This window comes from Carassius carassius, chromosome 9 (assembly GCF_963082965.1).
Source record: "Carassius carassius chromosome 9, fCarCar2.1, whole genome shotgun sequence".
Classification (NCBI taxonomy): domain Eukaryota; kingdom Metazoa; phylum Chordata; class Actinopteri; order Cypriniformes; family Cyprinidae; genus Carassius; species Carassius carassius.
This window is the reverse complement of record NC_081763.1, coordinates 34,242,782-34,265,774: the sequence shown is the minus strand read 5'-3', so window position 1 is coordinate 34,265,774 and position 22,993 is coordinate 34,242,782. Positions and strand designations below refer to the sequence as shown.

The 22,993-nt window shown below is 40.0% G+C and overlaps 2 protein-coding genes across 2 annotated transcripts; both read right to left on the bottom strand.

The window, feature by feature from the left end:
* Positions 1-1,679: 1,679 nt before the first annotated feature.
* On the bottom strand, positions 1,680-10,027 carry LOC132149688 (nuclear factor 7, brain-like). Its single transcript, XM_059559089.1, has 6 exons — positions 9,623-10,027; positions 6,426-6,521; positions 5,960-6,190; positions 5,852-5,874; positions 5,659-5,780; positions 1,680-2,228 (listed from the first exon to the last, which is right to left on the bottom strand). Exons 1-6 carry the CDS (start codon positions 10,019-10,021, stop codon positions 1,744-1,746), a joined length of 1,356 nt encoding a protein of 451 aa, XP_059415072.1. The 5' UTR covers positions 10,022-10,027; the 3' UTR covers positions 1,680-1,743.
* A 4,803-nt stretch (positions 10,028-14,830) lies between these two features.
* On the bottom strand, positions 14,831-22,204 carry LOC132149689 (zinc-binding protein A33-like). Its single transcript, XM_059559091.1, has 4 exons — positions 21,878-22,204; positions 21,773-21,795; positions 21,575-21,696; positions 14,831-15,479 (listed from the first exon to the last, which is right to left on the bottom strand). The coding sequence occupies exons 1-4, from the start codon at positions 21,983-21,985 to the stop codon at positions 14,974-14,976; spliced, it is 759 nt and encodes a 252-aa protein (XP_059415074.1). The 5' UTR covers positions 21,986-22,204; the 3' UTR covers positions 14,831-14,973.
* Between the last annotated feature and the right edge of the window lie 789 nt (positions 22,205-22,993).

Sequence of the window (22,993 nt, the reverse complement as noted above, 5' to 3'; positions counted from 1 at the left end):
GCCATTTGCTAATTCTATTTATTAAACCAATTGCTTTCAAATAATTTATAATTGCATTATAGACTTTATACTGTGCTGGAGCAGACTCTAGTATCGTCATAACTCTTATACATTCAATATTCAACAAACTTAATTCTTGTATTAATCACTTTCTTTCTTTTTCATACGCTTCACAATATAATAGGATATGTTCCACAGTCTCTGGAATACCACAATTATCGCAATTACCTGATTCATGTTTAGCGATAATAAACAATGATTGATTAATAGCTGTGTGATCAATACGGAGTCTAGATATTATTGTGTCCTCTTTCCTACTTCCAACACTTTCTCCATAATCCTGACATTCTGTATTACCACAGCCTCTTTCCTGACTTTACAGCCTCCATACCCAGTACTGTGATCTTCCCAGCAGTTACAACATTTCTGCTTTACTCCCTGTCCACATTTCCTGTATTCATGATCTCCACTGCATCTTGCACATCTCTGTTTGCCTCTGCACACACCTGCTACATGACCATACATTCGGCATTTGTAGCATCTGAGCAGTGGAGGAATATATGGCCATACCATATAACTTAAAATCCAAGAAACACTCTAGCTGGTAACTTCTCATCAAATTGCAACATGACTGAAAAACTTTACATTCTTTCCTTATTTCTAATGCATTTCAACCTTCTGGCATTGCTTACCGATGCCCGTTATATTCTTTTTACAGAAGCATTCTATTTTCTCTCAACACCATTGCTTTTTAAATTTCTCCTAACTTTTCCTTCAGTGCTTTAGTTAATTTTAACAGATTTATTGCACTCTTCAATTCAGATGTAAATTTCATCATTACTTTACATTCCTCCTTTTTCTTTCTAGTTGCAGTTTTGTCTATCCTTATCTGACGTCGGACTCAAACTTTTTTTTCGTTTCCTATTTTCAACCAACATCCAATTGCTATTTTTAGAGTTCTCCTTACCCTGATCAAACATTTCTCCCTCCATATCACTTCCAGTGTCTACATCACTTCCTTCCATCATTTGCTCCATAACACGGTCCAGTTGTTGTCAACCACCCCCGAAGACAGTTTTCCTTGATTGCTTGCTCTTCCCTGGCAACAGAGTAGTCAACCCCTATCTGGCCCAATCTGAGATACACTTAAACTGTTAAACTGGAACCCTAATCCAACACACCTGAGCATGCTAATCAATGTATTCAGTATCATTAAAAAAGTTACATTCATGTGAGTTTAACCATGGATGGAGCTAAAAAGCTTAGCAGAAGTTAAACTTTGGGAGAGGCATGGTGGCTCAGGTGGCTGGTGGAGGGAATAGCATGTATACCACACATGACATAAAACTTTATTATCATACTCAAACATTTTTTATTTTATAATTACAATGGAGCTGGAATCACAATCACACATTAATAAAAAAAATAAAAAAAACTGTTCAAGAGATTATCATAATTTGTTCTGAAATAATTACACGTATAAGTAATTAATAATAAGAAAGGGTAAATGGCAATTTGCCAGAAAACATCAATGCCAAACTGATCCGTCTAATGTAAAGTGGAATATAAATGAAAATTAAATTATTTTTATAAAATTGTATACATTTTTTAAATGTATTGATCTGTTGTGCTCATCACGGCCCAATCACATCCGTTCTGATATTCAGCACTATGATTAAATATTGGAAACATGAGGACTGTAAAAGATGAAAGCAAGATGATCCAAACCTACAGGAGTATCATTTAATAATTACTGAACGGCAGGATCCTCAGAGAGGAAGAACACGACTGAAATGAATCACAATAGAAGAATGGGAAGAGTGTGTGAGTGAAGGTGTTTGTGAATGTGTGTAGATGTGTGCTAGTTAGAGGATCAGAGAATGAGACCGTCCCTCTGTCATAGTCCAGATACACTCTCACACGCTCAAGATCCTGTTCAAACTGTCCATATCGCACACTCCAGACATCATTGTTATAGAAATCCTCTCCCTTCCTCCGGTTTGATGCTGTAGTGACTCCGAGACTCCAGCATGAACTCTGTTTAACCTCCACATCCCAGCAGTGTGTTCCTGAGTTAATACCCTCTGAACCCAGGACACAGTCATAGATGTCAAACCTCTCCGGATTATCAGGAAGAGGCCGTTTGTTCCCGCTGTATTTCACACTGGTCAGATCATCCGACACGATGAGATCTGGATGAGCCGTGTTTGGATCCAGAATCACAGGAGCTGATGAGACACAATCAACAGATGCTTTTATCCTGATGTTCATATAATGATCAAAAATTGAACCAAACAGATTATTATGAGTTATGACACTCGTCCTGTTGATAAAACACATCAGATATTTTCCTCTGCTCACTATCAGTGTTGTTATAATAAATAGATTGTCTTAGACAGAACTGTTATTAGTTTCACACTCTTTTTTATTTTCTGTGTTTAATGGCATCAACTTCAAACATTACATGTGTGTTTCAAACTTTTGTGTCCCATGAAAAAAACGGTATTTTGGAAAAGTTAAAAATAAAAATCAAACAATCAGACCTGTTGAGATTTTCTTGAAATATATCTTCAAGAAATAGTGTGTCAGTTAAAGCCGTCTGGCTCCTCTATTGATGCTATTCCACCATATTTCTTCAAACAAGTTTTTGATGCTTTGGGCCCTTATTTTGTGACCATGATAAATCGATGTTTGGAAAATAGTATTATACCTGATGTGTTAAAACATGCCACAGTTTATCCCTTGCTTAAGAGGCCGAACTTAGATCCTTCTGTTTTAGCCAACTATAGACCCATTTCAAATTTGTCTTTTGTTTCAAAGATCGTAGAAAAAGTAGTTCTGCAACAACTTCAAAGCTTGGATGAAAATAAGATCCTTAAAATTTTTCAATCAGGTTTTAGAAAACACAACTCGACTGAGACCGCACTTCTGAAGGTTTTAAATGATATTTTATTAACTGGTGACTCTGGGGATCATGCTGTGCTAGTGCTCCTAGACTTAAGTGCTGCTTTTGACACTGTGGACCATGCCATCCTGATAGCTCGTTTGGACACTGTGTAGGCATAAAAGGAAGTGCTCTTGAATGGTTTAACTCCTATCTTTTTAAATCGAAGTTTCAGAGTTAACATTGGTGAACACTCTTCTGAGGTAGCTACCTTGTAGTGTGGTGTTCCCCAGGGCTCCATTTTAGGTCCTATTCTTTTTTCACTCTATATCCTCTACTTTATGTTCTATTTTTAGAAAGCATGGTCTGTCATTTCATTGCTATGCAGACGATACTCAAATCTATTTGCCCTTAAAACAGAGTTCAAATGGATTGGAAGCACTTCAGTCTGATGTGAAAGCCTGGTTGTCTTTAAGTTTTTTATATTTTAATGAGAGTAAAACTGAGATAATTGTGTTTGGTCCATCAAATTCTTTTACTGCACTTAAAGTAACCCTAGGCGATAAAAATGTATCTGTGAAGCCTTGGGTAAAAAAAATCTGGGTGTTATCTTTGATGATGGTCTAAAGTTTGACAAACAGATCAATTCAGTGGTTAAATCCTTTCTTTCAGCTTCGACTACTAGCAAAAGTTAAACCCATTTTATCTAGTAGAAATTTCGAAAAAATAATTCATGCTTTTATTACATCTATATTGGACTACTGCAATTTGCTGTATCTAGGGATTAGTCAGTCAGCCCTATCTCGCTAGCAGATAGTTCAAAATGCAGCTGCTAGGCTTTTAGCGCGCTCCAAAAAATGGGAGCATATTACACCGGTTTTACGCTCTCTACACTTAAATCATTAAATGGTCTTGCCCCTACTTATCTTTGTGAATTATTGACTGAACTCCGACCCCTCTTTTCTCTCCTGTCGTCCAACCAGAGATTATTATGTATCCCCAAGTCGAGGCTGAAGTGTAGGGGTGACCGCGCTTTCTCGGTAGCTGCCCCTAGATTGTGGAATGCATTACCCGTTTGTATTAGATCTGCACCTTCACTATCTGTTTTTAAATCTATGGTGAAAACTTAGCTTTTTGATTTAGCGTTTTAAAACTGAGAATTTTCTACTGTATTGTTTTATAGTATTATTATGTATTGTCTTATTGAAATGTTTTTATTGTTGTTGTTCAGTACATTGGTCAACCAGTGGTTGTGTTTAATAGTGCTATATAAATAAAATTGACATCGACATTTTCTGTCGTAGATTAAAAACTGTAAAACGTCTGTGTGTGAAACGAAGTATCATCAGCATCATCTGATCATGTTCATCTGATCCTCATCATTGTGATTCTTCACTGGAAAAATCAACAGACATAAAGCAGCACTTCTTCTAGAAACCCTTTCAAAATGGCAGGATTGATGTAAAAAGTTGTTACAATAATAAATTCCAAGATGTTCGTGAATGTTCCTAAGTGCAATTCCTGAAAAGTTCTTATGCTGTGTTCACACCAAACGCGAATAGAGCGTCAAATTCGCGTCTACCGCGTCTAGTTTGCCGCTTGAACATTTTGAGATCATTCGCTTCATTCGCGCGTGAAATTTGCGTCATTCGCGCGTGAAATTAACTTCACAACAGACGCGAATTCGCGTCATGGGGGCTTCTGCCAGCTGAGTTCATTCAGCATTTTCAACCGCCATTTTAGTCGGATAATTTTCAAAATATTACTGTTATCGTGTCATGAAATGTAGTTTTAAAAGTATTTCAGGCGAGAATGTAGTTGTTTTAAACTCAAATATGCGGTTTATTTATAAAGACAGTGTCTATTTAAAAAAATGTGTTTCACCGATATCGGAGATGAGCTCCACGCGATCAGCGGGAGCTCTGTCATCATGTATCCGTCGAGAGCAGCCTCACCTCGGCTAGACCTTCTGACATTTGCTGCTGGCTCTGATGTCTCTTTAGTGGTTCAAGATAAAATATAATTCGTTTGGGGTAAAACGAAACGTTTCTTATCTTTGGCCTTTATTCAATTAATCTATTAATATGTTATATTATATATATATATATATATATATATATATATATATATATATATATATATATATATATATATATATATATATATATGTCCTTTTTATTCCTGTCTCTATAGAAAAATGAACTTTTGTCATGAAGCTCCGGTTGGCTGCTCACTGACAACATCAGTCCTTCCTCCTTGTTGAATGAGTAACTCCTAACAGGCTCCTGATTGGTTAACGCGGCGCGAATTGACGCCAAAGTTCAAATTTTTCAACTCGGGCGGCAGATGCGAATTCGCATCAAACGCTTAAATGCACAAAAGCACCATTCGCACGAAACGCTCAATTCGCGCCAATAGCGCGAACTAGACGCGCGTATGAGGCGAATTCGCGTCTTCCGCGTCGCGCTAAACGCCTCATTCGCGCCGCGAGACCCCCAGACACGCTAAACGTGCCTTTCCATTGACTTAACATTGAAATCATTTGCGCCTGACGCTCTATTCGCGTTTGGTGTGAACACAGCATTAAGATGCTTTCTAATATTTTCTTAAGAAATATATACTTGTAGAATATTTTAAGCAGTTTTCAAGTTATCTGATGTCGGCTTGTTTAATACAACAAATACTTCAATTGTTTTGTGGTAAACATTGTATAGTACTTTGAGTCATGAAAAACTGGATGTGTATAAGCTAAGCTCTTCTGCAGTCATACTCACTGTTCTGGACGATGTCCTGCATCTTCTTCCAGACTCTGAAGGGCAGGTTTCCCAAGTAACGTGGCACATGAATCAGAGCTCCAGAAGGAGTCTGTGGATCCGGCTGTGATGAGATCTGGACTCTGGAAGAACATTCAGGATCAGAACTGAAGTGACTTTGGATCAGAAGCAGAGAGAGAAGGAGAACACTCACCTTTCCATCGAGACTGGAAACTTCTGCAGAACAAACACACCATTGATCATCAACAACTCAATCAATCAATCAATAAATCATCAATCAATCAATGATCTGAAATCGGACCTTCAGAAAGCAGACGTCACTGGCGTTCATCATCTCCTCCGTGTCTTTGATTGAGTGTGAAAGAGCTGAGATGTGTGTGTTGATCTCCTCCAGCTTCTCCTTCATCATCTGCTTCTTCTGCTCCTCTTCCTCCCTCAGTGCAGTGATTGTAGCTTCTTCTTCATCTCTGAGAAACTGATGAAGCTTCTCAAACTGCTGTTTAATCTGACGCTCTGTGTGATCAGCTTGAGACTGAAATCAAACCACATTCACTTCAATCGTCTCCATCAACACACACCAACACAATCACATCATTCAGATCTGAGAGAGACTCAGACACAGACATATAACGATCCAGAAATAGATTGATGCTCGTCATTTACACAAATAATCAACTGGAGTCCATTATATTAAATATATCAGATCATAACTGTATCTAGTGATCCTGCAGCTGTAATGAAAAAGACTCTGGTTTCTGTTTCCTCACCTTGATGTGTTGAAGTGTTTTCTCAAATTCTGCTTTCATTTCTTCACAATGTTTCAGATTCTCTTGTAAGGACTTCAGTGATGTCTTGAGCTCCTCCTAGAATTGAACAAAACTACATGAAACATCAGACTACAGTGAAAAAAGAAGACAATACAATTTTCATAAAATGCAGTGAAAAAGTATTTGCCCCCATCCTGATTTCGTCTGTTTTGTGTGTACATCTCATACTAAATTGTGTATGCTCAGGTTTCTTTTATTTTATCTTAGAATGTAATTTCTGACTCAGAGTAGGCTACAGTTTGTGAAGGCGATTGAAATGAATCCGTCTGTGATGGATTACAAAGCTATTTCAAAGGCTCTTGGACTCACAGAAACACAGGAAAAGCCATTATCTCCTAATCTCCTAATGGAAGAAAAAAAAAAACTCTGCACAGTAGCAAATCCTCCCAGAAATGGTTCATCCTGGAAAGCACAGAAGAGCCAAGAACAACATTAAATAAATTGCATTTTTTGCTTTCTACCAGAAAAAGCCTATAAGAGAACATGCAATCTTCAGTCTGTAAACTTAAACTCAAATGCAACTGGATTATGCAGCCAGACAATGATTCAAAGCACATTAGTAAATCCCCCTCTGAATAACTCAAAAAAGCACAGTTAAAATTTCGGAGTGGCCACATTAAAGTCAGGCAGTTATAAAAGTGGGCGGACGCTGTGATAGACAGATCTCCAGTTATCGCAAGCACTCAGCTGCTGTTATTGCTGATAAAGGGGGTGAAAGGCGTTTTTTTTTTTTTTTGCTTAAAAACTAAACTGTATTTTGTGTTTACTCAGGCTGTCTTTGTTTTATGGCAAAAATCATAATCACGATGATTTTGGTCAATATTGTAATCACGATTATTTAACACGATTTTGATGGGGCCATATGACAAACTTTATATGAGTGATTTATTTAAAGATACATATAAGTGATACATATGAAATTTGTGTTACGTGTAAATAAGGTTGCTATGACATCTATATTGTAGCGACCAGCGAAATTCCAAACAAAATTTTTTGAAAATAATTAAACTGTCAGTAATAAAAAAACAAAACAAAGGAAAGATACAAACCCGATTCCAAAAAAGCTGAGAAACTGTGCAAATTGTGAGAATTAAAAAGGAATGGACTAATTTACAAATCTCATAAACGTATATTTTATTCACAATAGAATATAGATTACATAACAAATGTTGAAAGTGAGACATTTTGAAATGTCATGCCAAATATTGGCTCATGTTGGATTTCATGAGAGCTTCACATTCCAAAAAAGTTGGGACAGGTAGCAATAAGAGACCGGAAAAGTTCAGTTTGGCTCTAATTTTTTTATTTATTGCAGTTTATATGAAAAGGTTCGTGTAGCAGAGTACAGACTACTACAGAAATGAATAATCAAACGTAAAATAAAACATGGTCCGCTGTCACTTTAAGAGCCGCAAGGATCCAAATTACTGTTATGCGTATTTTCATTGTCAACTCTGTACGTTAATTTATTACATGACCGACGAAGGTATACATACCGTATTTTTCGGACTATAAGTCGGACCTGAGTATAAGTAGCATCAGTCCAAAAATACGTCATGATGAGGAAAAAAACATAAGTCGCACCGGACTATAAGTCGCATTTATTTAGACCCAAGAACCAAGAGAAAACATTACCATCTCCAGCCGCAAGAGGGCGCTCTATGTCTTCAGTGTAGACTACAGGAGAACTGAGCAGCATCTCTGGCAGCATAGAGCGCCCTCTCGCGGCTGGAGACGGTAATGTTTTCTGTTAGTTCATGTCAAATTAATTTTGATAAATAAGTCGCACCTGAGTATAGGTCGCAGGACCAGCCAAACTATGAAAAAAAGTGCGACTTATAGTCCGGAAAATACGGTAAATAATCACCAAGCGCAGCATTTTGACATTTTTGCATGTACTTGACCATTTAAGCGCGCAACTTGAGCTAAAGGGGTGGTCACACTGTTCGCAGTGTCAGTGGAAACGGGAACAGATGGTACATTTGAAGGCGGACACATTTTATCATTATTTATTGCTTCCTGTGTATAGATTTATAGAGAGAGAGACAGAGAGTACAATATAATAAGACACTTTCGACGCCGTCGCAAAAGACACAGTAGAAGCATGTTGTGATAACTGAGGAGAGACCATTATATCCTGCTCCAGCCCATATTCGTAGAAGCGCTGAAACAATGTTGCACGTTGAAAGTCTAGTGTGACCGCCCCTCAAAAAATGATTTTACATGTACGTGTTCTGTTCGGTCTCTGAGATTTGCACGGGAAATTGGGCTTTTATGGAGGAACGAAAGTGCAGTGCTGCAAAATGGGGCGGAATGGGGTGCAATAATAGTTTTATCTCGTTTATTGTGTTTTCATAATCGTTGGAGGCCAAAATCGAAATCGAACCTTTTTTTGATTCATTTTACAGCCCTACTTTTTTAATGTTGTAATCTATTTGAAGATCTAAAACTGTTTAGTATGAGACACAAAAACAGTGTTGGGGCTAATGCATTACAAGTAAGGCAAATTACAGAATCAGATTCAACTTTTTCCCAAGTAATGTGTTTCTAATAGCTCACAAGCAAAGTGATCCGATTACTTTTTTACAGCAGTTTTTCGACATTGTTTTCCCGTGTATTGACAGACTCGTGTCCTCATGTTGAGAGAAATCAGGAGTGAGTGCAGAGGCGTTGTGTGCGTGGTGTAAACATGATCATACTGTAGATCTAGAGCAAATGTCAGCATGCATTTATACATCTCACTGAACATAAAAACTGAGAGTATTCCTCAAAACAGTCAAATACAAAATCAGCAAACCTGCAATAATTAAATGTTAAACAACACATATATTTTATGCATTTAATCTCATTTTATTAACCAATGTCTTTGCTGCTGACCTTCATTGATTACATTCAACCATGCTAATAAGCAAAGTTTTGTATTGCTGAAAAGAGAAAAATAGTAGCTAACGCGATGTATTGCTTTTTTAGGAAGTAACACAATACTGCAATGCACTACTATTAAAAGTAACTTTCCCCAACTCTGCATATGAAGTTGAGAAAAGGGAAGAGTGAAACATTGAGCGCATGAATGTGCTAAATGCGTGTTTATGACTAATAATTGTTCTTTACATATGAAGCAAGAGACACTGTCTTACCTTATGTGATGAAACCGCTTCTCCGATGGGTCTGAATGTGTGATTGTCGTGTTTCTCTGAGTTAATACACACTAAACACACCGGCTGTTTGTCCTCCAGACAGAAGAGTTTGAGTTTCTCACTGTGTAAACTGCAGATCTCCTCAGATCCTGATGAACGGCAATCGTTTCTCTCCTTCATGAACGACTCGCACAGGTTTTTTAACGCAAGGTTAACCGGAGGATCGTGTTTAGAGTCTCTCCTGCACACAGGACACTCCTGGGTTTTCTTGGTTGACCAGAAATGCTGAAGACACTCTTTACAGAAACTGTGACTACATGATAAAATAACAGGAGTCTTGAAGATTTCACAGCACACAGGACAAGAAAGCTCTTCTGCCGATACATTCAGTGACGCCATTTTCACTGTTTTCCATTTCGCTGAGCGCGCGCGTCCAGGTCTCTGCGCGTGTACTCGACGCTGCGTGGTAGAGCACGGTGCTACCGGCTCCTTCACTAAACCCTTTTTACTTTTTTATGTGGAATGCTGCTAAATTAATGCATAATTTGGATTATGTTTTGTACAAATGTCTTTCTAATTACGGTTAACACTATTCTAGTTCAGTTCTATTTCATTTCAATTTATTTTTAAGAAAAAAGAATGACTATTAGTTTTATAGGTGCATGTTATTATTCAGTCTGTACCTGCTATTGTATGGTGTATCCTGCTTATGTGGAGAAAATCAATATAAAGTTAGGGGGGGGGGGTATTAATTGTCATTTTACTGTTTTATTATTTAATAATGCATTCCAAAATCATGAAAAATGCATTCTTTCTCACTATACACTCAAGTTTAGAAAATTCATTAAAAAAAATAAAAATATCAAATTGTTTTCTGCAAACTCCGCCAGCTTTCGCCCTCTGTGGTCTGAGGTCTCTGGACTGGTATGTTTCTTGTGGTATCTTGGAGACTTTGCCCCGGTTTTTCTGGATTGAGTCTGTCTCAATCTGTTCAGTTTCTTCATGTCGTTCAAGACAGACTGGATGATCAGATCACATGTCTGTGTAAAGCACTGCCTGTTCTCAAACAAATAAATCTCAGTGGATTAGTACAATTAATGGCTAAATAAATGTAAAAAAAAAACAATCCATAGATCCAACTGATCTAGAATAATGTAAACTGTAAGTAGAAAGACAGTTGTACAAACATAATCGAATTTATGCATTAATTTAGCAGCATTCCACATAAAAAGGGAAAAGTATACAGCTTTGAACCCCAAAAATACATAAATAAATAAATAAATTATAGTAAAATAAATGGTGAAAACTTAAATAGAAGGCCTTGAATATGAATACGCATATGAATATGACAACCGAAGGAGGATTTAGTAAAGGAGACGGTAGCACATTACTCTACCACGCAGCGTGGAGTAGACGCGCAGTGCCCTGGACGCGCGCGCAGCGGGACTGCAGCAGCGAACCTGCTCTTTACTTTCACTTTCGGAAAGAAGCACGGGGAATCAAAGCACGGGGCTCCGTTCTGTATACCTGCTTGATACATCCGACATGATTCCACAGAAGATGACTGACCTATGGCTATTTGGTTCTTCAAATGATTTCGAGGATTTGATTAAAACATCTGGCATGAGTTGTGTCTGTGAGATATTAATGCGTGTTCACCCATACTCGAAACCTTGATCAGCAATGCAGCGATTTGCTGGCGTTACAATAGCGATCCGGACATCCTCTTCCTTGTCCTTCTGTGCAAAAAAACTCATGATTATTCATAGTTAAAGATCAATCCTCTTTAGCTGATCTTGTGTGTAATTAAGTTCTGCGATAAATAAAAAGAAAATGTGAGCAACGAGCACTGACACCTCATAGCATCACTAATTCCACAACACTACATAGTAAGGTTGTCCTCAGCGTTTGCAATGTTAGCAATATCTGCACTAAAGCGACATCAGTCTGCTGCTCAAAGATCTCGCCTTTGGAGAAGACTTTCATACTTGAAAAATGTAGGTATTACTACATAGAAATTAAGATTATCCCAGAAGGAATTGCACCATTAGCCACCTCAACACTTATACACAATATTAATGATAAATGCTAAACAATAATATTATATTGGTATAATATCAGCCCATACAGAGAGCATTTAGATTACATTTAGTCATTATGCAGACGCTTTTATCCAGTGACTTACAATTGGGGAATAAAAAGCAGAGGGCAGCAGCTTTTCCTCAAGAATTTGATGGTATATTGCCCCATCCATACATGTTTCCACAGCTGGTCCCAGATGTCTAAAACTTGGTATTACAAGCACTTCCTGTGTCTGTTTGAAGAATCGCTTTATGTATACCCCAATATTTAGATAAAAGTGTCTGCAAAATGACTAAATGTAAATGTATGCAAATAATGGTCAGAAACTACAGGAATCAATAAATAATTACAGAAACCTATAAAATAACATTTATTATGATAGATTTTATTTGACAGATAGATGCGCACAGATATGCGCTGTTTAGAATGGTTTTGTGTTGAAGAGCGTTTGATCACAATGTTCTCCATCCTAAAATGCAAACAATTTATGTTTGAACTATGCAAAATGCAGTGTTGGGAAGGTTACTTTGGAAATGTAATAGGTTACAGATTACAAGTTACCCTGTTTAAAATGTAATAGTAGTGTAACTTTTTCAATTACTTTATTAAAGTAATGTAACTAATTACTTTTGAGTACTTTTTGATTACTTTTCTAAATTTGTGAAAATTAAATAATAATAAATAAAATCATATACATCAACTCAAATACAGTTATCTAATAAGCATGTGACGTATTCTGTGTAATAAACTCCTGAAACATTGGTGTTTTTTTTAAACTGCTGTCTCTTTGTATATGATGTGATGATAGTTTTCTCAAAATAAGTAAAATGCACATGAAGTGACACAGAGCAGTTCTAGAAATTATGTTTATGTGCTCGTGTACTCCTATATTGAGGCAGCAGAGGTTGAAAACACTGCGAGCTTCAGTAGTCCTATGTGTAGTAAATGAAACCATGTCTTTGCCATTAATTTACAGGAGGGGCGGACTGGGAAAAAAATTCAGACTGGAAAATTCAAACTCATACAAACAAATTCATGGACAAAACTATTTTTTGTATGGACCTGACATAAAAAAGGTTTAAATCTTTAATTTGGGGACATGTAAAATAATTAAAAGTTCTCTCCTGAACTGCACCTTCACGTCTCTTTATTTTGCCCTGTTATCCATCTCTCTCATGACTTTAATACTCAAGATTGAACAAAACTATACTGTACAATACAATACTCTACAATACTACAATATATTTATAGAAAAATCCTAATACTGTACACAAGTCATGTTTTTCCCTTACAAAAATTGACCATGCTTTTATTAGCCTATATAAAAGTACAATAACCTTGTTTTGTTTTTTGTTCTGCAAATGGATTTCTATTTATTTTTAAATAAATACATTTGTAAAATAATTTTTGGTTACCACATTTAAACAATAGTAACCATGTTCTCTGGATTATTAGTAAAATAACAAAACTTTAATTTTCGCAAGGGTTGTGTTGTTGTCTGTCGTAGCTTCCACAAAAAATCTGATTATTTTTCAGCTAAATTACTACTGTAACATTACAACAGATAATAATGATGTCCTTTATATAGTATTTTGAGTGATGACTGATGAGCAACGTGCTGCTGCTTGATTAAAAAAAAAAAAAAAAAACAAAGACAAAAAAAGCATCTTTACAGATGGAACTGACCTGAAACCGTGAACAGTAGTTCAGCTTCTCGGCTCCAGCTGTGCGCTTCCACAGTGCACTCTTTTCTCTCTCTCGCATTGATTACTCTGAGTCTGATCCAAACCGTTTGGCGGAAGCGCGGAGAGCGCGCGAGTCACGAGATTTAATTATCAAATGGCGGATTCGCAAATGATCGCTTTATTACATTCGGCAGGCAATTATACAATAGTGATATTAAAATAGCGGGCCAAATCGGCTGCCAGGCCACTGGGAATTGTCCCGGTTCTCCCGGTGTCCAGTCCGCGCCTGATTTCCACAGACACGCAGAACGTGCAGGAGTCATATGTTGCATTTTTGGGGCTTAATATTCACAGACACTAGTCCATGTCATGTTTTGATTCAAGTGTACTGACCTACTTTTGATTTAGTCATCCAAAATGTGGCACATTCCGTCCGCGTTAGGCATTCCGTTTTTATGACTGGATTCTATGACTGTGTTTCCGCATCCCGGAAATTATTAAACATAATTGGTAATGTTTAAAAAGTAGTGTAAGTTGTAACTTGCTGAGCTCATACTGCACGATTTTAGCCCTTGTTTTTCACTTGCTGACAGTTTTGTGGACAAATGCCCTAAATTGGAGGTAAATCCAGGCTTGTTCACATGACTGACAATCACACATAGTGTGTTATCAAACCAGAATCTGAAAAGCACCAATGCATCGCTAATATCTAGACCATGTGTGTCCCTGTGGCTTAGTGGTAGAGCATTGCGCTAGCAGACCAAAAGGTTGTGGGTTTGATTCCCAGGGAACACGTTAAGTAAATATAAATGTAAGTCACTTTGGATAAAATGACAATACAGGGCAAAATGAGTCAATACATTACTCACTGGGAGGAGTCATAATAGACCTAGAGTCAATAAGAGAACACAATAGATGCAAAGGAATGTTCAGTGGGAGGAGTCAAAACAGGGCAAGGGACAGTGGGAGGAGTCATAGTAGAAGTACAGCCAATGAGAGAGCATGATTAAGGGCAAGGAAAAGTAGGAGTCATAGATCTGTAACTAAACATAAGTATGCAGGGCTTCTGCAAGCAACCATTCTTCTCCTTTTTTATCTTATATTTTTTCACTGCAAATCAGTGCACAGACAAATCAGATTGCAAGCTTTTTGCAGTCTAGATAGAATAAATCCATTCTCGTGTGAAAAAGTCTGTCTCTCGAGTGATCTTGTGTAATTTCCTGTGTCAATTCTCACATCTGTTTGGTTGTGAAATAGTTTATAGACAAGGCAGATTTGTTGGCGATTGAGAAGTTGCGTAATGTGTAATTCCTCTCTGATCTGTCACGAAGTGTGCACACAACAGCAACTAGATAACACCCCAGGACAGTCGTGCAGTGTGAGAAGAACAGCGATCCAATGACTTTACACACAGCTGGCACTGTTGAACAAGAGCTGTGAGTGTTGCTGTAGTTATCTACGTGATATCAGTCATGTGATCATCACGGCCCAATCACAGAAGTACTGATATTCAGATCAACAGTCTCTTACTCGTGTGACATGGATTAAATATTGTAAACATCCCGACCAAAGGAGTAACGTTTACTAACTATTGAACGGTAAAATCTTAAGAGTGAAAATAGTATAACAACTGAAGAATGGGAAGAGTGTGTGAGTGAAGGTGGTTGTGAATGTGTGTAGATGTGTGTTAGTTAGAGGATCAGAGAATGACACTGTTCCTCTGTCATAGTCCAGATACACTCTCACACGCTCAAGATCCTGTTTCACACGAAAGCCAAAGACAGGCTGCTCAGACAGACTGTACTGATCGTACCACACACTCCAGACACAAGTCTTATAGAAATCCCGTCCCTTCCTCTGGTTTGATGCTGTAGTGACGCCGAGACTCCAGTCTGAACTCTCTTTAACCTCCACATCCCAGCAGTGTGTTCCTGAGTTAAACCCCTCTGAACCCAGAACACAGGGATAATATTCAAACCTCTCTGGGTTATCAGGAAGAGGTTGTTTGTTCCAGCTCCATTTCACACTGGTCAGATCATCAGACGCAACGAGATCTGGATGAGCCGTGTTTGGATCCAGAATCACAGGAGCTGATGAGACACAATCAACAATCATCCCAGATTATTATGAATCTACTATTCAAACACATCAAACATGTTCCTTTTATTATGTTACATGCACTGGGATTTATGCTAAGTCTGACCAGAACATTAGGACTTTTCACAATGCTCAAGTGGTTGCTGTGGTCATCTGCGTGTCCTGTTGTATATATATTTCACTAGTTCACGCTTACATATAATTAGCTGAGGTATGGTATGCGTATTTGGCGTGCTGTCCGGGGAAGGGCTCCAAGCTCGGGAATGGCCCGAACCTAGCGTACCCCCCCTTCCCCGTCTATTTATAAAGTGAACTCGAAGTGAGGAGATGGGGTGGAGGAGGGATGCTGATAAACCGTCAATGGATAGAGGGAAGTCAGCGATATTTATACTATGGGATTGATTACTTGATTATGGTCCACCTGTGTTGATTAGGCTAAGTATCTGACGCGCTCCTCCCGAATCTTATTAATAAAATTTCATTTCACTGGTTCACGCTTACATAAAATTAGCTGAGGTATGGTATGCGTATTTGGCGTGCTGTCCGGGGAAGGGCTCCGAGCTCGGGAATGGCCCGAACCTAGAGTACCCCCCAAAAAGCAAATGTACAAAAGGGACAGCAGCCAGTTTAAAGAATGCCCTCCCCAAAAAGCATAGAGTACTAGCGGGGGCTGATTAGGTTTCCTGAGAAGTCGTCTCGTTGGCAGGCTGGAAGGGCCTACGTACTCCAGAGGGAGCGACTTGGGCGTTGGGAGAGTAGGCCCTACCAGCTGCAGCTAGTGAACTACGTAGTTGTTGGCACCCGGTCGGTAGGGCTCGAGCCGATACTCAACTGGAGCTTGTGGCGTTGGAACGGTGAGCCCTACCGGCCGATGAGGAGGAGCAGCGTGGTTGTGGTGCCCGACCGGAAGGACCCGAGTTGCCTCGACCGGAATAGGTCACGGTGTCGGCATACGGGCCCTACTGGCTGATAGCCCCTGCTATTCAGAGGGTGAAGGGCCTAATGCTGACCGAGAGGACCCATGAAGCCTCCGACAGGAGATTGAGACTCAGAATGACGGACTTCTGGGTCCTCTCGGTTTGGCAGATAAAAAGTTTTGGGCTGGCCGACAAGGAGGACTCTGGCGACATCCGAAGGGAGATCCCGACTCACGGCATCGGATGGATGAGACTCACTTGCGGCCGGCAAGCATAGGCCCGCCCGGGAGAACTCTCGCCAGACGTCTGAATGGAAGCACACGCATCAGACGGGTAAGCCTCGCCGGATGGGGAGAGTGGAAAGGAAAACCCGACTGGGAGGACTCTCGCGGCATCCGATGGGGCATTAAACTCAGAACATCGAACGGGTAAGCCTCGCCAGGCGGGGTTAAAAGATGTGAGGGTAGCTGAGGGTAGCTGAGAGTTGTTGGTTTTTTTTTTTTTTTTTTTGCAGGATTTGGCGAGAGGACGAAGACTCGTAGCGTCGGACGGTTAAGCCTCGCCTACCGTCAAATGGAAAGGTAAGTTGCGTGGCCGAGAGACTGTTACCGACGTCCGAAGGGAGCACACGCATCGAACGGGTAAGCCTCGCCGACCGTAGAGTGGAAACGTAAACGAAGTTAGCTCCAGGAATCGAACGGGTAAACCTCTCTGGCGGAAGGACGGAAAAGGTTGTCCAGCCGGGAGGCTCTTACCTTCGTCCGACAGGAGCTTAGCTCCCGGAATCGAACGGTTAAGCCTCGCTGGCCAAAGGACGGAAAAGGTAGAGTTGTCTAGCCGGGAAGCTCTCACCTACATCCAATGGGAGCGTTGACTCCATGCATTGGATGGGTAAACCTCTCCGTACGCAAGACAGAATAGCAAAAGGGTAGCCGGGGGCTTTTACCTACGTCCGAAGGGAGTGTGAGCTTCTGGCAACGAACGGGTAAGCCTTGCTGGCCGCAGAATGGAAAAGGTGAGGTTGTATGGCCGGGAGGCTCTCGTCAGCATCCGATGGGAGCTCGAGCTCCTGGCATCGAAGAGAGAAGCCTTGGCGGCCATAGGATAGAAAAAGGTAAGGTTATTTGGCCGGGAGGCTATGGCCGGCATCCGGTTTTTTTTTTTTTTTTTTTTTTTTTTTTTATTTATTAAATTTGCGACAGCAGATGGGTAGTCTCTGCAGCCATCAGAGGGAAAAATTGAGATTGTTTTATCTGCGAAGCACCCGTTGGTGTTCGGCAAAAGCGTAACTTGCGGTATTGGATGGGTACATCTTGCCATCGGAGGGAAAATTTGTTTTAGCTGTGATGTATTCGTTGGTGTTCAATAGGTAAGTGTCGCTGACTGAAATTTTTTTTTTTTTTTTTGGGTTAATCGGGCTTTTTAATCGGATGGATGGAAAGTCCAAGATTGCTTAAGCAGGAAAGCATCTGACAGGAGTTTAATACTCACGATGTCATACGAGTAAGCTTTGCTGATAGTTGAACGGAGAAGGCAAAGGTTGGCTCAACCGGGAGCACTCTTGCAGCACCTGACAGGGAGTTCGATACTAAGGATGATTTGGTTGTCTACGAGGGTAGACGCTGTGAGGCTTACTTGAATAATTGTTTAGCAAATCCAATAAGCTGCTTCCGATAAGGAGTTTGAAAAATCTTGGTGCAGTCATTATATTTGAAATTAAGCGTGCAAAAATAAATTGGATTTCCTGTGCCAGTGTACCCCAAATAGGTGCCATGTATCGGCGATGTGGTCGTTGTCGAACTGTCATATTGTCAGCACGTGAGATCGATGGTACATATCGACGATGTAATCGTGCATGGGTGGAGTAAGAGAAAGATTCTTTATACTTGTCTGAGCTTACTATTTGCCATTTTAACCATGCAGGTGCACGAAAGAGTCTATGGAGTCACCAATAATCGAAAAATATATTTTTCGGACGTACTGATAAACTGGCATTATATATAAAATACTATATTTAAAACTACTAGTTCATGTAGTCGGCACTACTGTCATCTCGCTTGTCCTGTGAATTTATTTATTTAATTTTTTTATTTATTTATTTATTTTTAAACGATAGTAGATTCCATTTAAAGTCCAACGATTTAACCCTAATATGGACGTAAACGAATGCCTTAAATATAACGTATTCAAAAACCGGTAGGTTCATATATTTGGAGTGAGTTCGGTTGGAATGATGCCTTGGTCATTCGCGCTCCGGACCACATGCCTCATGATGGGACCGACACGCCGCCCCTGAGACCAGAATGAGATGCATTCTAATGTAACTGTGGCATTAAACTCCGTTAGTGAGAGCTCCTTTAAAATATGGCACATATCGGATTTACCTGTTAAAGTACGATGGAATACCTTATATCTGCAAACGATGTATGTCTATTTGTGGATGGAGACTTCTTTGCCACCTACAGGCTCACATCATCCTTTGAGAGCACGGGCGAGCGTGAAGTGCAGTGCTGAGATGGGATAATGGAGCGGTTTGATAGCCGAATTATGGTAGGCCGCCTAATAATTATAATAAAAAACGTTGGTTGGAGAATGGGCCTAATATCGTCTTGGCTATTGTCGATACATGATGCTATCACCGCAACCTAGGATGCATGACATACCTATAAGCGGAGGTGATGTGTGTTTTTTTTTTTTTTTTTGCGTGTGAACAGACGCTGCTGCGGCAGTGGGGAGATACGGGAAAGGCTACTTGCTTCGGCTGCTGTAGATGTTGGCTGTGGGAAGAGTAAAAAAGGGTTAGTAACATTTGATGGGGCAAGCTAAAAATGAATGGGTAGCCTACTGTGTCACCAGCTTAGCAATTGGTTGCCTGATTTGACAATTCCTCAAGCCTTGTCCACATTATTATGTTCCTGTTGGAAAAGCATCTTGGAAACGATGAAGCATGTTTAGTCTTGTAAGACGTTATACCGAAAGACATGATTATAGCAGTAACGTTAACCCCTTACCAGTCACCCCCCATTTTTGGCATGGAGACAGAAATTACATACCCAAAATAAAGATGTTTCTGCTCATGATTCTTTCTGACTAGATCCATGATCAACATTTGACCACGAGCTAAAACTTCGACGTTTACTGTTCAGGAATAGGAATCGTTTTCCTGACATAATTAAACTGTCACTGAAATGATGTTTTATCGAAATATTGGTCAAATATCAAAGCCAAAGTCTTTAGACTTTCAATTGATGCAGGGTTTATCCAGATCAAGTAAGAGAGTGATGTTTAACGTGCTGTGAAAGTGAAACAATAATAAACTGGGGCCATTGGCGATGTTTGCAAGCAAATGGGTTAATAGCAGTTATGTGCTATTCGCTTCCAAGTGGTTTCTAAAGATATTTACTTGCCAGTTTTTTCGTATTACGGTCCTTAAAAGGTGACAGTAATTTTACTCACACTTGCTATCCTGCGTCAAAACACGAGGGCAGATGCGTTTTAGATGAAGTTTGAGTGATCACACCGGTGAATGGTGAAATAGGTCCCTAAATGATTTGGTCGTACCAGAAAACTTGCATGGAAATTAAAATTTAAAATTAAATTAAGCATTTAGCAGACGCTTTTATCCAGAGACTTACAAGCATTTTTTTTTTCTTCATGTAACTTATGTCTGTATCATTTCCGTGAGGTTTAAACGTGCGCGGTAAGGCGAATGTAATGCCTTGGCTTCGTGGTTAAAAGTGGCATCATCCGACGGAACGTTTGTATCTGTAGTCCAAATCTATGCGCAATCCAAACTCCAGATCAGCAGGTGGCGGTAATGCACCTTTAAGCTGGTTTGCCAAAACACTAGCAGAAGAAGACGGAACTGCGTCATGACGTCGTTTAACAAACTTTAGCCGCGAACCTGCTTTTAGATGCAACACTTTGGATGCCAACTGCCGTAAAATTCCAATGAAGAAAAAGAAGAACCTGTTTTTAGCCTCTTTGCCTGAAAATGTATTGGTTAACGTCGCGCGGTCTGCGCCGCTAGAGGAAGCGGCCTCAAACTCCCACTCTGCCGGAACGCCGGGGTGAAAGGCTGAGCCGCGGTGAGAACTGGGGTTCGGCCCAGGCTGGTTGGATTCTTTCTGCTGCAATCCAGCGCTCGGGGAGGGCTCGGTCTCGGGCGGCACGATTGTTGTGTCGAGCAAGGCGAGCTCGGAGCTTGCACGGTCTATTGGCCACGACGTGTGGCTTGGCGAGGAGAGCAGCTGTCGCGATGACGCTTAACGCTGCTCAACGGCCGTGTTTGGCTGGGTAGAAATGATCTCGGGTCCGGCAAAAGCAGCAGGTCTTATAAATCCCCTGTGTAGCTCTCTTCGTTGGTACGAAAATTGAGTCTGTGGTAAGGTGACAGACGAAGCCAACCAGCATGCTGATAAACCGTCAATGGATAGAGGGAAGTCAGCGATATTTATACTATGGGATTGATTACTTGATTATGGTCCACCTGTGTTGATTAGGCTAAGTATCTGACGCGCTCCTCCCGAATCTTATTAATAAAATTCCATATAAACATGAATACAGCACTGGGTGAGGTATAAATTATGTTCTGTGAAAGATTTCATCATGTAGCCCACAGTTGCTACTTTTTGTGGTCTACAACATGAAAGAAAGCCATGATAACATGTACATGAAAAATGTAGAAACACTGGACACAATTTGCAGAGATGGGAACCTCAAGGTTGATCCAGTTAAATGTGTGCAAATTTATAGGGCCCCATTCCTATATTTTGCCTGGGGTCCCTACATTATTAAATCCGCTCCTGCCAAGACTTACATTTACAGAATACTCATCTGAGCTAAAACTATTCAATCTCTAACTGTCAAAAATTGGACACTTTAAATCTAAACACCCAGAAGCCCTTACATCTTATTTAAGCTTCCTTTCTATGACTGTGTTTTGATTAGCTTCCAATATCACTATTTCAAGCACTGATCAGGGAGTAGGTCACTTCAAGAGCTGTCTCAATCACAAAATCCATTGTGTGCAATGGAACGACTAGGGAGCACCGATGCTCACTATTTTCTCTTAACAGAAACTTCCATTGCATTCTATGAAGTTCAAAAGATAAAATGCATGGGCCAACTACTTCAAGACTACTGTTTATATCTTCTGCAGTCAGACTCACTGTTCTGGACGATGTCCTGCATCTTCTTCCAGACTCTGAAGGGCAGGTTTCCCAAGTAACGTGGCACATGAATCAGAGCTCCAGAAGGAGTCTGTGGATCCGGCTGTGATGAGATCTGGACTCTGGAAGAACATTCAGGATCAGGACTGAAATGACTTTGGATCAGGATCAGAAGCAGAGAGAGAGAAGATCACTCACCTTTCCATCGAGACTGGAAACTTCTGCAGAACAAACACACCATTGATCATCAACAACTCAATCAATCAATCAATCAATCAATCAATCAATGATCTGAAATCAGACCTTCAGAAAGCAGACGTCACTGGCGTTCATCATCTCCTCCGTGTCTTTGACTGAGTGTGAAAGAGCTGAGATGTGTGTGTTGATCTCCTCCAGCTTCTCCTTCATCATCTGCTTCTTCTGCTCCTCTTCCTCCCTCAGTGCAGTGACTGTAGCTTCTTCTTCATCTCTGAGAAACTGATGAAGCTTCTCAAACTGCTGTTTAATCTGACGCTCTGTGTGATCAGCTTGAGACTGAAATCAAACCACATTCACTTCAATCATCTGAGAGACTCAATTGGAGCAGCATCAATGAGTGAGTGGATAAATATGGGACAGTTAACTACGACCAAAAATAAATTTCCAAAAAGACATTCACCAAAAAGACATTCACAGAAATCATATATATATATATATATATATATATATATATATATATATGTTCATTTTATTTCAGTAATTCAACTCAAATTGTGAAACTCATATTAAATTAATTACATTCAGACTTAAGTAGTTTAAGTCTTTGGTTATGCTTTTGGTGGCACTGAGGTGGTCTGAAGCCCAGGTTTCTTTGACAGTGGCCTTCAGCTCATCTGCATTGTTTGGTCTCTTGTTTCTCATCTTCCTCTTGACAAAAGCTCATAGATTCTCTCTGGGGTTCAGGTCTGGTGAGTTTGCTGGCCAGTCAAGCACACCAACACCATGGTAAGTTAACCAACTTTTGGTGTTTTTGGCAGTGTGGGCAGGTGCCAAATCCTGCTGGAAAATAAAATCAGCATCTTCAAAAAGCTGGTCAGCAGAAGGAAGCATGAAGTGCTCCAAGATTACTTGGTAAACACAATGGACCAACAGCAGCAGATGACATTGCACCCCAAATCATCACAGACTGTGGAAACTGAACACTGGACTTCAAGCAACTTGGGCTATGAGCTTCTCCACCCTTCCTCCAGACTCTAGGACCTTGGTTTCCAAATGAGATACAAAACTTGCTCTCATCTGAAAAAAGGACTTTGGATCACTGGGCAACAGTCCAGTTCTTCTTCTCCTTAGCCCAGGTAAGACGCCTCTGACGTTGTCTGTGGTTTAGGAGTGGCTTAACAAGAGGAACACGACAACTGTAGCCAAATTCCTTGTGAGGTT